This window comes from Fringilla coelebs (assembly GCF_963513975.1).
Source record: "Fringilla coelebs genome assembly, chromosome: Z".
Lineage (NCBI taxonomy): Eukaryota > Metazoa > Chordata > Aves > Passeriformes > Fringillidae > Fringilla > Fringilla coelebs.
Window position 1 is genome coordinate 70,944,333 of NC_140031.1, and position 15,709 is coordinate 70,960,041.

General features: G+C 40.3%; 1 protein-coding gene across 2 annotated transcripts in view; it reads right to left on the minus strand.

Annotated features, from left to right (window-relative positions):
- Window positions 1-15,709, minus strand: part of MCC (MCC regulator of WNT signaling pathway) — a 138,076-nt gene that overhangs the window by 47,546 nt on the left and 74,821 nt on the right. For both annotated transcript variants that reach the window (XM_084225840.1, XM_084225841.1), the window contains exons 3-5: window positions 12,573-12,715; window positions 5,078-5,214; window positions 941-1,104 (exon numbers count right to left, since the gene is read on the minus strand). In XM_084225840.1, the coding sequence (XP_084081966.1) occupies window positions 941-1,104; window positions 5,078-5,214; window positions 12,573-12,715 (444 nt within the window). The remainder of the gene's footprint in view (window positions 1-940; window positions 1,105-5,077; window positions 5,215-12,572; window positions 12,716-15,709) is intronic.

Below are 15,709 nucleotides of genomic sequence, written 5' to 3' on the forward strand. Positions count from 1 at the left end.
GCCTTTTGCTACACATGCCAGCAAACATCCATCTCCTTGTTCGGTTACATTCACAACATACAGATATCACTTGAATTATTTGTTCCTGAGACTGATTTATCTCATTTGAACTAATGCACAACCAATGCTCAGTGTTAAATTAGCTTTTGCTGTGCTCTGGGGAATGGTGTTCCTCAATTTAGTGTTCCCACGGAAACAACTCCAAAGTACACCCCTGTTCACTCACTTCCCAGTCTCCAGTGGAGGGACAGAAAGGGAAATCAGAGGCACAAAAGGCAAAGATCAGGGGTTGAGATAAGAACTATTGACTGGAAACAGCAATGAGGTAAGAAAATGAACAGTAACAGCAGAAATACTAATAAGGGACTGTACAAGAAATGAGTAGTTTGCACATGAGCTCTCACCCTCAAGAATACATGACCAGGAAGAGACACTCCTTCCCCCCTTTCCTGGAAAATGAGGATAACCTGGCCATGCCCACTCCCAGCTACTGCAAAAATTAGCCCAGTCCTAGCTGGAATCAGGACAGCTTTATATTTTAAGGCAGTCAATCACAACTTAGCCAACCACAAACATACACAGCGTGTTTTCAGTAACTAGTCAATGATTACCTGTAGGACCTTGGGCAGGTGAGAGCTTGTTTGCTGGATAAGCAAAATTGCTTAAGAAAGTAAATTAACTGTTGAGTATCCCCATTTCTCTTATCTTTGAAATGAGCATAGGACAAATACATTTCTGATCTGAGGTCCAAAGTAGTTCCTCCTGGACCTTGGAAGGTGTAGAACAGGTGTGTTACTACTTACAAACACACACTATGAACTCGAGCTGACTCCTGCGAAGTACTTTTAACATCTTTGGAAGCAAAGTGTGATTATTACGGAAGTGATCAGGTGTCTCAGGCAATGAACACACTGCATTTAGAGCCTAATGTTACCATTACCTTAATAGCTAAATCACAATGTTCGCTGGCAGTAGTGAGTTGTTCAATGTGCCTGTCCACTTCTGCCACCGATAAACTGCAGCTGCTTTTCTTCCTCCCACAGACAACATTTTCCAGACCTGTCAGCACTCTCTGCAGTTCTGAATTCAAGTCACTACAGTTATCTAAAAGAAAGCAAGACAAAACAAAACAAACATCACAACAATTAGTGACTCAGTGAAAAAACAAACTCTTAACTAGGAAGTGTCTGCTGCAGAACAGCAAGGACTGATAATGTTCAGAGAATGTCCTTGCACTCTGCCACTTTTTCCTCGACAACTGATAGGCTTAAATACCATAATCACATCAACTGAAATCATGAGCTACCTCTCATCTGACAAACAACACCCGACGGCTTCACCCCACGGATTATCTGAAGTGTTCATTCTTTCTTCAAAATGTCCTCTTTTCTGAAGAACATTTCAAGATATTACATGCTTACATTCTGTGACCTTTTTTTACGTTGTTCTTTTGGCCATTCAAAGTCTATTAATCTGATATTATTGAAGTCATAAGTTTGTCTCTGTAAACACAAGATTCTTCTGTCTGGTACATTCAGGGATGTTATGCCTTGATGTTTTTCAGAGGAATTTTTCTGGTTGTACTTAGGTATTGCCTGATTTTAAAAAATCCTCGTGTTTACAGAAATGATCCCTACCTACCACCTTAGAGCCTGTGTTTTATTTTATCAGCTACTCCTTCAAATAAAACAGCAGAATATTCAGGGATTCGAACACCAGAGCTTCTGTTTCACACTACAACCACATTGCTACCTTATACAACAATGCTATTTTAATTATAAAGTATCACAGAGAATGACCTCCTTTCCTGGCTTCAGGCAAATCCCTTCTAGTGCCCACTGCTGTAGCATCCTCCCCTTATGTGAAAACAAAGGGGTCTGTGTACCCTTGGTAGCTCACTCCATAAATTATTTTTGTTTCTCTTAGCATCTCTCACCTCTGGTGACAGATAGTGGCAGATCCTAAGGCAGATGTGTGGCAGAATTCACCCTTGTGCTGGATGTGCCAGTTAGTATTTCTGACTGGCTAGATCAGAGTCTGGATGTGCCTGGATGTGCCAGTCAGTATTTCTGACTGGCTAGATCAGAGTCTGCAGTAGCTACCAGCAGCACAGCACACAAGGGGTGCACTATGAGGCAGCAGCGCACCCGCAGTTCCTCTATCCCATTAAAAACAGCAGCAGGCATTCTTGGTGGAGGTTGTGATTCCTGTACTGCTGCTGCAAGCACTTCACCATGGTTAGAACTTTGTGGTAGTCTCATAGCTGTGGATCTTGCAGGGCACTAAAGCAGTGTGGCATTGAACTTGGGTCGGAATTTTAACAGACACAAGTCACTAGATTATTGCAGACTGCCTTGAAACCTCCCTGTGCAAGGGAAGATTGAGAGCTGCTAGATGTAGGAATAGGAGGAACAGAAAGCAAAAAAACTGCAAACTCATTGTCATTAACCTAACTCCACAGCCTAACAGACATAAACACAAACTACTGCTGACCAAAAAGCAGAGTTTAGAATGATGTTATAGCACTGCATGAAAAATTTGAATGGGCAACATACAAAAGTTTTTCTGGGAAGTCATTTCACTAATTCCTAATTAGCAACTACCCATGTGTTATACTAATACCAAAAAAGCCCTTCGTAATACCACCGCTCAGTCACAAGCGGGATATAGCAAAAGCAGGATGCTCACTTGTAAAAACCTTGTGTTTTGTTTGATTGAATCTGCATAACAATTCCCATAACATCTTCTGCAATAAACATCTTGTACATTTAAACAACCGTCACACGACCCTGTCTGCCAGGATTTGTTCTGATGGTGACACTTCCCCCATAAAATAAGTATTTTACAGCTTAAGAGCCCTATTTCTGACAGAAAACCAGCACAGCCCAATTGCAAGCTCTTCAAGACACACTGGAGAGCATTCACAGTTCTACTTCTAGGTGTTTTATTGCCTGTAGCAACAGAGCAGCAGATCCACATGCATCAGAATGTCATGAGGTATTACTGATTTTACTAAGTCACTGATTAGGGGCAGTCACTCTATCAGGGCATGCACATGGGTTATTAGAGCATGATTTTTTATTCTTATATACCTATATCTAGAAGGATTTAAAATCATACATTTTCCTGTATCTGTATGTGTGTGTGCAATTTATTTTCACAGGAATATGAAAACAACATCCAAAAAGGACAGAGTCTATGGATAGAAGGAAAATATGGAAGAAATGCTGGAACCCCTAGAGATAATGTTCTTACTTTGTCCATTGTCATCTGTGAGCCTACTCTTTAGGTAAAGGGAGCACCCAATATTTGCAGATGCTTGTGGTCAAAGGAATAATGAAAGTCAGAGGGTCCACAAAAGCTCACAAATACACACCTGACATGGAAACTGGGTCAGGTTAGGCCCTGACCTACTATATAAGCACAAGGCAGTGGTTTTTGGATGAAGTGGGAAAGGGAAGAGAGAGAAAGAGGAGAGAGAAACAGGAGATAGAAAAGGAAGAAGAGGGAAGAAGAGGGAAGAAGAGGGAAGAAGAAGAGGGAAGAAGAAGAGGGAAGAAGAGAAGATCACCAGTCCTGGCTCTGGCATGATTCAGCTGTTCAGGGTGCTGGGTTGCACATGTAAAGCAAGCATCCTGGGCTTTGTGGACCTGTTTATAGGTAAGCTTTCCCTGCTCTGGAGAAGTTTATCCCTTTCTATGCAAATCAGTTATCATGGGCAATCTGTTCTTTCAGATTTTTCTAGAAATGGCTGGGAGGGCTTTGGGGGTCTTAGGTGACCTGGATTCCCCTCTACAGCACATGCCCCCTTCTCAGCTTCATCCCTGTGCTTGCTGTGTGCTGTGTTGTGCTCATGTCCTGGAGCTGAAAAAGGACACTTGTCTCTAAAGAGTACTGCCTGTACCTCCACACAGCTCTCTTCCCCAGCCACATCCTGTTCCTTCTCAGAAAGTGTTATTACCAACAATCCTTGGCTGGCTCCAGAGCTATCTGTCTGTTGGTTTTAGAGACAGAAACATCATTCCCCTTATCTTCTAGGTCTCTACATTGTATGTCGTTCTACTGCCATGTTTTTCATTATTAGAACAAACTTACACAATTTGCTGTTTATATCCACAAAGCCTGGTTCAGCTTCACTTCATGAAGACAAAATAAACCCTGAAAAGTGAATTCGTTTCTTTTTTTTTTCTTGTAAGAAGAAAACTAAGGATGAAAAAACCCTCATATTAGAATCTGTTAAAATAGAAACTTAACAGTAAGCACTAGCTTTTACAGTAAGTACTAGCTAAAACATTAACTTTTTTATGACTTTAAAAACCTATATTAAATATTTTGAATTCCTAGGTCAAACACTTCACAGTCACATTATTCTTAATACTGTGGTACCAATAACTGTAGAAATCGTAGATATGAAAATACAAATGTGTGCAGGTCTTGCACTCGTAAACAATACAGGACAGAAAACAGGAACAGAATACTGAAGAGAATTCTGGAAATCTGTCATAGTGAGGATTACACCAGAGGCTAGAAGGTCTGCTTCTGGGGAAATGGAGGCTCTGGGGGGACCTTACTACTCTCTAAAACTGAGACGAGGCTGCAGTCAGGTGAGGGTCAGACTCCTTTCCCAGGTAACAAGTGACAAGACAAGAGCAAACAGCTTCAAGCTGCACCAGGAGAGGTTTAGATTGGATATCAGAAAAAACATGTTCATGGACAAGGTTGTGAAGCATTAAAACAGACTGCCTAGGGGGTGCATGGAGTCACCATGCCTGAAAAACTATGTGGGTATGGCACTTGAGGACAACAAATTTAATGTTGAACATGGTGGTGGTGTAGGGTTGATGGCTGGACTCAATGACGTCACAGATTTTATTCCAAACTTAATGATTCTACGATTCTACAATCAAGGCACAAAGATTACTTCACATCTAAGTTAACAGTCGTGTAGAGGCTCAGCATCAATTGTGATTAACACATCCTACATTAATTCCTCACCAAATGCTTGGATTTGCATTTCAAAAGCTATGATACCTTTCTGCTGTGGGAAGTCATCACTTCTGCTAAGAACACAACTCACCCACATCTGCAGTGACCATGGTGGACTGGTTTTCTGGCACTGAGACAGAGTTCTGGTCCACACTGCGTGAGTCTTCATTAACTTCCTGCTGGCTTTGGCTCAGCTCCGACCGCAGCTCCGAGTACTCATCCTCCTCCCTGACAGAGACAGCAAAGGCAGGAATTAAATTCTCTGAGGAAAAGTGCATCTTCGTGACATTCATTTCAGACCCATAACTGAGCCACAGGATCCAATTCACACAAATGTTTTGTCCAGTCAGTAGAGATGACTTTAAACTCTTCACTGCAAAGCCACTGCGCCATGCCTGTAACACCCACTTGCAGCAGTTGGTGCCTGGCTTCCATTTCTTTATTCCTAACTTCATTACTTCTCCTGGCGACTGGAGAAAAAAGCAATGGGTGGAACTGAGTGCCATCAAGGATGTGTGCAAGGACACAGACTGCTCTTAAGTTAACTCCCCAGATGATAATTTACACAAATCAGCACAAGCGGCTTTGATCCCAAAGTGGATTAGAAGTAAGTAACTGGTTTTGGTCTCTTTCTCAGTTCAAGGATGTCACCACCTCATGTGCAAAGAAATCATGCACATGGTGTACCTGCATATGTGAATCAAAAATGCTCTTGGATACAGGTTGTTTTTTTATTTTCTCTTCCCAAAAGAGAGAGGAACAGATAAGTGAGCACTGCATTGAACTGCTGGAGTTAGTGGAAAAGAAAAAGTCTCAATTACCTAGATTTTAGTTTATTTGTCACGCTGGTTCAACTAAAATAATTGTGGACACAGAATACTTTAGCTAAAGCTAATGAGCTTAAAAAATTAGGGCTTTTCTCTCCCATCTCCACACAAAGAGTTCAAAGCACTGGGAAAGAAGATAAGTAAATTAATAATAGCTTTGCTTGAGAACATTTGTAAACATTTTTTCTTTTGATCCATTTGCTGATTTGACTCAGATTTATTATTTTTTTTTACTTTCATGGCAACTGTTTTTACATTAAAGTATCTATTTTAAACATTGAAAAAACACAAAAACAAACACCCATCATTTTGTTGCACACTAAATCACATGCAGAGATTAATTTTGCTGCAGATTCAGCAGAAAAGTGTGAGAATGGAACCCGTCTGGCCTTGGAAACAATGAGAAACAGCAAAGACCTATCTGGGGATCTGCATCTGGGAGGGGTATCTATAATGTTAGGTCTGTTGTGTGTGTGCTACATGGTGATGAGTGTTTCTTGCAGGATTCAGCCTGGAGGTGTGTCTCGATTTGTCAGGCAAAACAGCAGACAAGACGGCCCATACATGCAGGCATCAATGACACAAGTAAAATCTGCTGTCAGAGCTGCAGAGCTGAGAACTTATGTACCTCAGTAAAACCCAAAAAAGGACTTCCAGCTTGCGTGCTTGCCGAGGAGAGTTTCCCAAGGTGGTGAGATGCAATTTCTACCATGCTCTTCTAGCCCTTACATTTGCTTCACTGCAAAGTGTGACTTCAGCAGAAGCACTCAGTGGCTACTATTACTAAACAAAATGCAGGTCAGCTGGTAAACACTGAGATTTACATCAAAGAAAGGTCTTGGAAGTACAACGAAATACTTGTTAAAGAGAGTGGTAGAACCTAGTCATGAATAGCAGGAGTTAAAACAGTGTAATGAAGACACAGTGTCAGTTAATGTTCCATGAACCAGTTTGTTATTAGCCACAAGAAAAGTCACTAGTAATTAGCTTTAGACAAAACAATTACCAAGCTCTCAAACAGTTGTAATTTTTCCTCTGAAGGTAATTGATTTTTTTTTATTTATGAAACAATTAGTCTTATATTTTTAAAACCCGAATTACCTCTCAAATTGATAAAAAATTCCGGCCCTAAAGCAACAGCACACATAGTAATTTCTCACCACTCTTCTTTGGGGTCTTCCCGCACAGATTTTTCTGTTTAAAATACAACACAGCCTATCTAGCTAGCAATAGTACTGGGTTTTTCAGTTTAAGTGCCCCTCAGTATCTTGGGACAGTGAAAAGTATGTCATGCAGTAGGACTCTCATCCTTCTGATGACTCAAGGCAGAAGTCAGTTTCTAAATGAACTAATGCTTTTAAAAGCTGATCAGAAAGATCAGAAATCCACTTCTGATGACATGGCAGCAAGGTCAACCAGGCTCCATCACCAGAGAACAGACTGAAAACAGACTGAGGGCAAGAATAAGGGGGAATTCAAGGGCAATGATACATCACAAATATAAATTCTGCAATTAAAACTGATGCTGGCAGTAACAAAAGATGCTGTTTGAGACTTTCCTTTCTCCAAAACAGAGTAAAGAGTCCTCCAGTGGCACTGGAAATGCAAGGTGCTCGACAGCTGACAGTGATCAGCCATTGGACTCCAGCCACAGCACCCAGAAGGTGGAGGCATTACAACTTCCTTATTGTTGCCATCAGCAACAGCTTGGTTGTAAAAACCGGGCATTTGTTCTGTTATGAGCCCTGATGGTCCCACTTGCTGGAATGTCATGGTAAGTTGGGGCAATTAAGACCAGATCAAGCCATTCTAAACACAGAGGATGGGAGGATTGGAGAAAAAAGCCTGTAGTTTTCAGTTATTTCTGCACCAATTGCTTTCTTCACGACCAGGCGCAACCTAGGACCAGAGTGCTGCACAGACACTCAGAAAAACTTGTTCAAACAGTGAGCAAAACTGCACACTTTTCAGCATCCTTTCACACCACAGAACACTGGCAGGGTGCGTGCTTTCTTCATGGCTGCAAACAGTCTATAGCTTTGTACTACAGGGGCCAGCAGTTTTTCAACGATCATTTAACTTAAACTATTTTTAAAACCCTCTAAGACCGCCAGATAGAAAATACTACAAGTGTATGAGCACAAAGATTGACTAGTCCCTCTGAACTAGTTAATTGTGAAAAAATAGTGACACACTTGAGACAGCACAGAAATTAATCACTGAGGGCAGGTGGAGCTGGGCACTGTGCACTGAAGTCAACATTATTACACCCACACTGCCCTTTGAAATTAATCCAGTATGTGCTACGTTCCACCTAACACATATTTAGAAGACAAAATTAGACCTCCAGGTCACTGTGTAAATGTGACTGTAAGTGCTGTGTGTTAGATCTTGCGAAGCTGTAGTCTCTTTGCTACTGTTATAGATGGATAATGAGATGACTGGCTCTTGCAAGTAAGAAATGACTATTGTGTGAATATTAAGAAAAGCTTTAGTGATGTACAGTTATTGTAGTTTAGATGTCCTCCGTTTTCCGCGCAGTTCCCTTTCCCCCCCTGTATTGTGACCATCAGACAGCTGGGGTTGTCTAGGACAGGTAGAAAGAAGGTGTGCACAAGTGTCCCTTGCATGGGGCAGCTGGGAATGGAAAAGCTCGGGGGGTGCTTCGGGGGTGCGGCATGGCAACACCCGACCTCCAACCAAGTTACAAGAAAACAGTTTCCAGCGATAAATGGCAAAGGAGAGCTGACTGACAGACTTTGGGAGGGGTCAGGGCTGGCTGATGCAACCCCCAGGGGTATAAAAGACTGAGCATCTATCTTAAAGATGAACCAGCCACGTGGTGTGCATGAGGGGCAGGTCCCAGTGTGCTGAATTTTTCCTTATGTAGTCCTTTGTTGTATTTTTGTCAAGGTTTAATAAACCTTTTTAAATTTTCAAAATGAGCAGTCATTTCTCACACTACCCCTCTTCTCCATCAACTTCCAACACTTTCTAAATGTATCTCAGAATAAAAGTTGTACGTCTGAACAAATTATTTTACAGTAATGGGTTATAAGCTTCTTGACAACTGTTTCAAGTCATTCTTAGCAGGCACCAACACTGAACAAAGTATATTTCTGTCTGGTATTGTTATAATTGGTCGCTATTTTTAGAGTTAGAGATGTACCCAAACAGCCACTAGAACTAAAAGCAGTTAGACATCTCCCTTTTCCTTTTCTTGAACCTCAATTTGACATCTAAGAAAAACTGTCAGTCACACACTGAAGTTACAGCTGACTTTAAAAGCCAAAGAAATTATTAAGAAAAAAAGAGTCAAGTTTGAATGAATCTAAGGCTATACGAAAAACTTCTGAGGTCAGAAATTTTCACCTTAAATGCAGACATTATTACATTTCAGTACTCTACTGTATAATTTCTAAATCTTTCCATCCTTCAGAGTTACTGGGTGTCTCCTTTATGTCCAAGTGTTTACAATATGACTCTAACTGGGAAGATCCATTCGATTGGTCTTCCCATCTTCTAGGCTGTACATTTTCAGATAAAATTGCATGCACCTTGTCAAAGGACAGAGCGCTTTGGCAACAGAGGCTCATCTACTTGCACGTGAGTATTTGAGTGGTGGAACTCACTTTTTTCACCTTAATACCTCTTTTTGGAGGGGGGATTCCAAACCAGCTAGGCTGTCCAGAGCATCAGCAGTAGGGAGATGAGAAAACTGCAGATGAGCTGGCTTGCTCCCCCAAGCACGGTGAACTCATTTTCCTCAAGGAATGCTGGACGAATGCAGAGCAAGAGCTGCAGCTAAATTCATGAGGCCACACACATGGACTCAAGAAATGGCTAGCAAACCTAGAAAAACCCTGTAAACTTCTAAAAATATTCCTGTAAGATTACTACTGGGATCAGCATATCAGACACACCTGGGAAGGGACACATGCATTGACACGTGACTTAAGCCCTCTCCTTTCCCATGGCTGCCCCATTCCTGAAAGCATCCAAGGCCAAGCTAGATAGAACCCTGAGCCACCTGGTCTTCTGGAAGGTGTCCCTGCCCATAGCAGGGGTAGGAAGTAGATGATCTTACAAGCCCCTTCCTACCCAAACCACTCCATGATTCTAGAGCTGGCATTACCAAACCACATGGGCAATAGCCATTACACTTCTAAACTCTGACACTGCAAAATCAAAAAACCTCCAACACGCACCAAAAAATAGAGAAAAAATTCTCAGAATGGAGAATATTAACCAGCTTATACAGACTGGCAACACTCCTCCTCAAACTGTTGCAACACCTTATTCAGATTTAAACACAGTGTCTCCTTACTTTCTGTCCTACATTCTGAGAGCACTGCTTCAAATTCAAATAAATATAATACAATTTAAAAAGGATAGTCAAATACCCTCTGTGAAGCACTGGTTTCTTCTAATTATTTCCAAAATATTTTTGTGTTTAGGAACTATAAAGAATGTCATAGAGTAGAAGTGTTTATTTATTTTTACAATCTAAAATTGATGTGAAAAAGAGAGTCACTGTGTCAGCATTGGGGAAACATTAATCTGTTATGCAATTAATGTAAACTCTGGTTCCAGAAAGACAGCCCAAATTTTGTGGCAGCACAAGTAAAGCCTCTCCTCAATACAACCTGCAGGTTTCAAAGAGACAAATCAAAACTAAAATCCTCCTGTTTTAGAGGAAAGTGTAACTGCTGAGGCCCCAGCAGCGCTGTGGTCCCAGAACATCTTCACTCAGGACTATTCTGTTCCAGCTCCTGGACTCAACAGTCCCCAGAGCCAAGGGTGGAGCACTGTGAGTCACACCTGTTCCAACAACTGCACCACCCTTGCTCTGTGGGATGCACAAAGATCTTCTCAAGACTGACACATGTGGATCCCAGAGAGGATGTACAGAAAGCCACAGCAGGAGGTATCAGTTTTCCTTCTTTCAGCTGGCTTTACAAACCCTGTGGAATCCCTTCGGTTTCCATTTTCAGAAGGAGTATTTCTCCTCTGTTCCCCAGACACCAAATTATTGGCCTGCCAAAGAAAACAAGCTATTTCCATCATTAAAGGAAACAAAAAGAGGCACTAACTTAACAAACATTTTTTGTTCTTACTAATAAAACCAAAACAAATAAAACCAGATGAGGCATTCCAGCTGTCTAAGCAAAACAAGCTCTCACATGGTTGAATTAAACTGGAGTGGCATGACAATGGTGTGGCACCTGTTGCAGCAGTATTGTTCTGATGCCTTTAAGGGCCAGAACTGCCTAAAAGGGACAGAAAAACTGCAATTTTCATAAGAATCAAAATGTACATCCCATTAGGCTTGGTTCTTACACCTCATGTTCCTGTGCATGTCACAGCTGACTGATTTATGGACATGGTTAAACATTCAGAGGTATCTACTTGATTCCAGCAGTTCATGATTGTACACTACCTGGCATTTACTTTGCCGCAAGGATTCCAAACACACCATTTTTATGAATTCTATGTAATATTCTTCTTAAATGTCATAGACTTTTTCTGTCACTCAAGAAGAAAAAAAATCAATGCAGCTCTCATGCTTTCTCAGATTTTGCTTTTCAACTAGTCTTTTCAAAAGACAAATTAAGTTTGTCTGCAGAGATATCAAGCATAAACAAAGAAGGGAATTATGGGGATTTTTTTCAGAGAACTACTACCAGCAGAAAATACCTGAAAAATCTCACCGTGACTGTTGCTTGTTATGATCATCTCATAGGCAACAGTACTTATGTTCTTAAATAACATAAACATGTGATTCTAACGCTGCTTTAGTAGTGGTAAATATGTATGTGATTGTATTTCCTCTTATTTATGGTACACCAAACATTCTTCTTTTTGCATTCTAATATATTAATAAAAGATTAAGTGAGTAGCTGTAACAACATTGTCTCGTGCTAGCAGAAGTATTTACAACGAAGAAAGGAAGCAATTATTAAAAAAAAAAAGTACAACTAATAGGTAAAGGAAAACTGAAAACTGGCTACATAGCCAAAGCACCACAACAACATTATCCACAAATGCATCAAATCTAACTTTATGTTCTCTTGAAAATCCACAGATTCTGGCATATCGTTGCATCCTCACTAGGAAAACTTTACGAAGCTCCTTCTGCACTCTAGTCCAACTACATTTCTATATTGAAAATAATATGTAAAAACAAGTGAGGAAAAACATTTCCATGTAGTCAAATGTGACGTGCTTTTTAACACAGTAACAACCTAGTGTAATACCTCAAGCTTTGCTGCTGCAGAACCAGGTAACAACGTGATTTGTACCATTGTGTTATGTCAAAAAAGCCAGCACAAGAGCCAAAACCTACTGATATTTATTTGAACCATATCTTTCCCACAAATGATTTTGCTTAGGTGATCAACAGGAGGCTGCAAAATAAAATTAAAAGCAGAGGTTTAAGTCAGCTGTCTTCATCTTCTTTTACACAATGTTGCCATCATTTATATAGTACACTGGCACATTACAAAAAGGAATATTTAGATGTCACGGTGCATGTTTTGCAGCGCTTGTCAGGTTTTGCAAAGTGTGGCCTTGCCAGAGAGAAGGTAGCACTTCTTGGGTGCTTGGGATGATACCCTGCAGAACACACACCTTAATTATGGGCAGCTATTCTGTGCCCATCATGACAAGCCTGAAAGTCATCCTTATATTAGAGTATAACTCACACCATATCTTGCACCAGTCTTGCCCTGGACCAGAATTCCCAGGAAGCTGCAGTACCTTATGGTTGCTCCCTGCAGCCGATCGATTTTCTTGTTGAGCTCGGCAATGATGCTGTGCAGCTCGGTGATCCGCTCCTCGTAGCGCAGCGTCGTTCGCTCCTGCACATCCTCGTGCTCTCTCATCAGGTGGGACTGCTCACACTGCAGCGGAGAAGCAAGGAAACAGAAAGGGTGTTATGGACAGCTGCAGGGAGACTGGGCACAGGGCAGGACTGCACTGCACTATGGCTTTCCTACTCATCAAACCAACAGTGCCTTAGCAAGAGAAAAGGACGGGTATATGCAGGTAGGCAGTTACAATATTTGAGGAACTGACAGACTATGCAGTGTACTTACTTGTTTTTTTCCTAAAGAGAAGTTGCCATTTCTGCTTGGAAAAAACCCCCACTATTTGCAACTCAAAATAGCTCAGCATTATTATAAAGCAATCATACTTTGAGGTTATAACTTCGTCTCTAGTGTAAGTACTTGTTCTTATTAATGTTTATAGGTAACAGCATATTTTCAATATGTTCGTAAACTCCAATAAAATGCTCGTGATTTGAACAGTTAAAGAGCTACATGACTGCTTGGTTTTCATACATATCACAAAATCCTCCTTTTTCCTTCCCACAGCATTTTAAATGTAGTCTCCCTGGCTTACTCTTCAGGTCAGCACAGGCTCTATTTCAATTACAACAAACCATTACGAACCACTGCAATGACAAGCCAGTACGGCATGCTGATTGAAGCTTTGCTTTCATTTCTAACATTTTGCTTCTGACCCCCTTCAGTCAAGCCTCTTTGCAATCACACAATGGTGAGTACCACGCTGTCAAAAAAAGAAAACTCACAAGCCACTTAACAGTATAAAACCCACACGCCTTAATTGAGGAGCAGCAATGTAAAATCCTAGCATTTCTAAGGGCCAAAATTGATAGTAATATTGGAGGTCCTCCAAAACTGCTGAACCAAACAGGTTTGTTTTTTTTTCAAATCAAGTAAACACTCAATACAAGCTACCTCCCTAAACCCTTTGGACTACAAAAAACAATGAAGTCATAGATGTGCCAGAATTTTCATTATTTGCTCCCATATTTTTTGGCCACTTACATTCACAGCTTGAGAACATCATCTACATAAAAGACTGCATGAAAATTAAAATCTACAATAAGCTTCAATAACATTTTTATTTTTAATTTTAAATAAATTTATTCTACAGTTTTTAACTTCCATGAATATGCACACTTAAAAGTAGCACAGACATCAGAGCACCCTTCCACAGACTACAACAAAATAGTTTCTACCTTCAGCGGTGGTAAAAATCACTTTCACCTACACTAAGAAAAACAGATCATATCATCACACTGCAAAGAAGAGGAAAGGAACACATTTCAGAAGACTGATAATGTTCACTGGGCTTTTGAAACTTCATGTTGGCAACTGATAAGGCTGTACGTGCACATTATGATGACTCTTTACGGTACGATCATTCTGCAGTTTATTTCTCAAATTTCCACATCTTAACATTGTATCTTTCTGAAGAACCAGGCTTTCAAAGTGCAGAAATAACAGAGAGAAAGTGTTTCACAAAAGCTTTAAAGAAGATTTAGGGGCAATACAGAGTTGCTTCTTCAGCCTTTCTAAACCTGATTTTCCTCTGACACATATGCATGCCCACAAATGCTACCTCAGCATTATCTAGATCAATCTATTATGTGTACTTGTGTTTTTTTTAGCTTTTAAACCAAAGAGATGTTTCAGATAGAGCGTATAAAATTGTTTCCAGACAATAAATAAAACTCCAATCACAACAATTTTTGTCTTTCTAAGCTATGCCTGAAAAGCAGAATTTGTTTCTACTGACTGAAGATATATGGACTTCTGCTAATGGGTCTCAGCCACATTACAACTTGATTTCTGTTTTCTCCAGCCATTTCTCAGTCTCATAATTTTTCAGGATAATATCATTCAGTGACAGATGTACTTTGTGAACAACCAGCAGTCTGGCAATATACAATAACAGCTTCACATTTGACTTTTTAAAAGAGCTCTTGAATTATCTTAGGTAAAAGCAATTGGAAAAGGCTGAAAGGAAACCTCTGTAAAAGACAGGCCGTGATGCTAAGGACTGGTCTGTCTTTGAGGCAGGGAACAGAACTGCATCTCCTAAGTTCTGGTCAGCCATCAAGAAAAAATGGCAAAAGCATCCAAGCAATGGAAACATGGTTCACTATGAATCCCAAAATGCACCAGTGGAGAATTCTTCTGGCTATTCAGAATTGCTCTTTATTATGGAACAGTCATCTGAAAACTTAAAAAGGAAAAGAAACAAATGCGTATTTTTCTACCCACTGCTAAAGTTTTTCTCTGGGATACTGTGGCTGTTCACCACCCTCCTTAGTTTCTTTGTGCTTTGAGTCTCAAAACGGCAATCTGCCACCAGTCTCTACTTCTTTCCAAGGTGTACACATTCAGCTCTTAAAATTTATTTGTATGTCAGTCACACAATACAAGATAAATATAAATACCTAAACCCTTAATAATAAATAATAAATAACTTATACCCTTTTCCTCATCTTTCATCCAGCCTCATACTTAAGAGCTCCAGTCTCAAAACCCTTAAGAGGTCTAATTCTCAGAAAACAGGGATAACCCACTGAAAGGTTGCCAAAGATAAGCAATTAATTGTTGGAGTCAGGAGAGAAGTTTCCAGCACTATTCTCAATGTAAATTGAGAACTCTTGGTTATTATTTGGAACAGATTAAAAAGGTTATTTAATTTACAATAAAAATTAATAATGGTTGGAAGCACCATAATCTCTTGATGCTAGGAAACAACAACACCAAGAAATGTATGAGGGAGAAGGATGACAAGAAAAAACATTTTCATTCAAGCTTATTGTCTGAATAAGTGATTCTATTTCCTATTAATGTTCTTAGTGAAAGAAACACTAGCAATGTGCTAAATTCTGTTAATCTTTATATTAAATTTGTAGTGTTCAATCAGAGGTCAAAAAAAAAGAACTCCTAGCAGCAGTGCTCAATAAGAGATGCCCAAGTGCCCCAGGCCCTGCAGAGACAAACACTGGCTGTGGTGTTGTTCACCAAGAATACAAGTCATCACCTGAACAAGCCACAGTGATAAACCTGTCT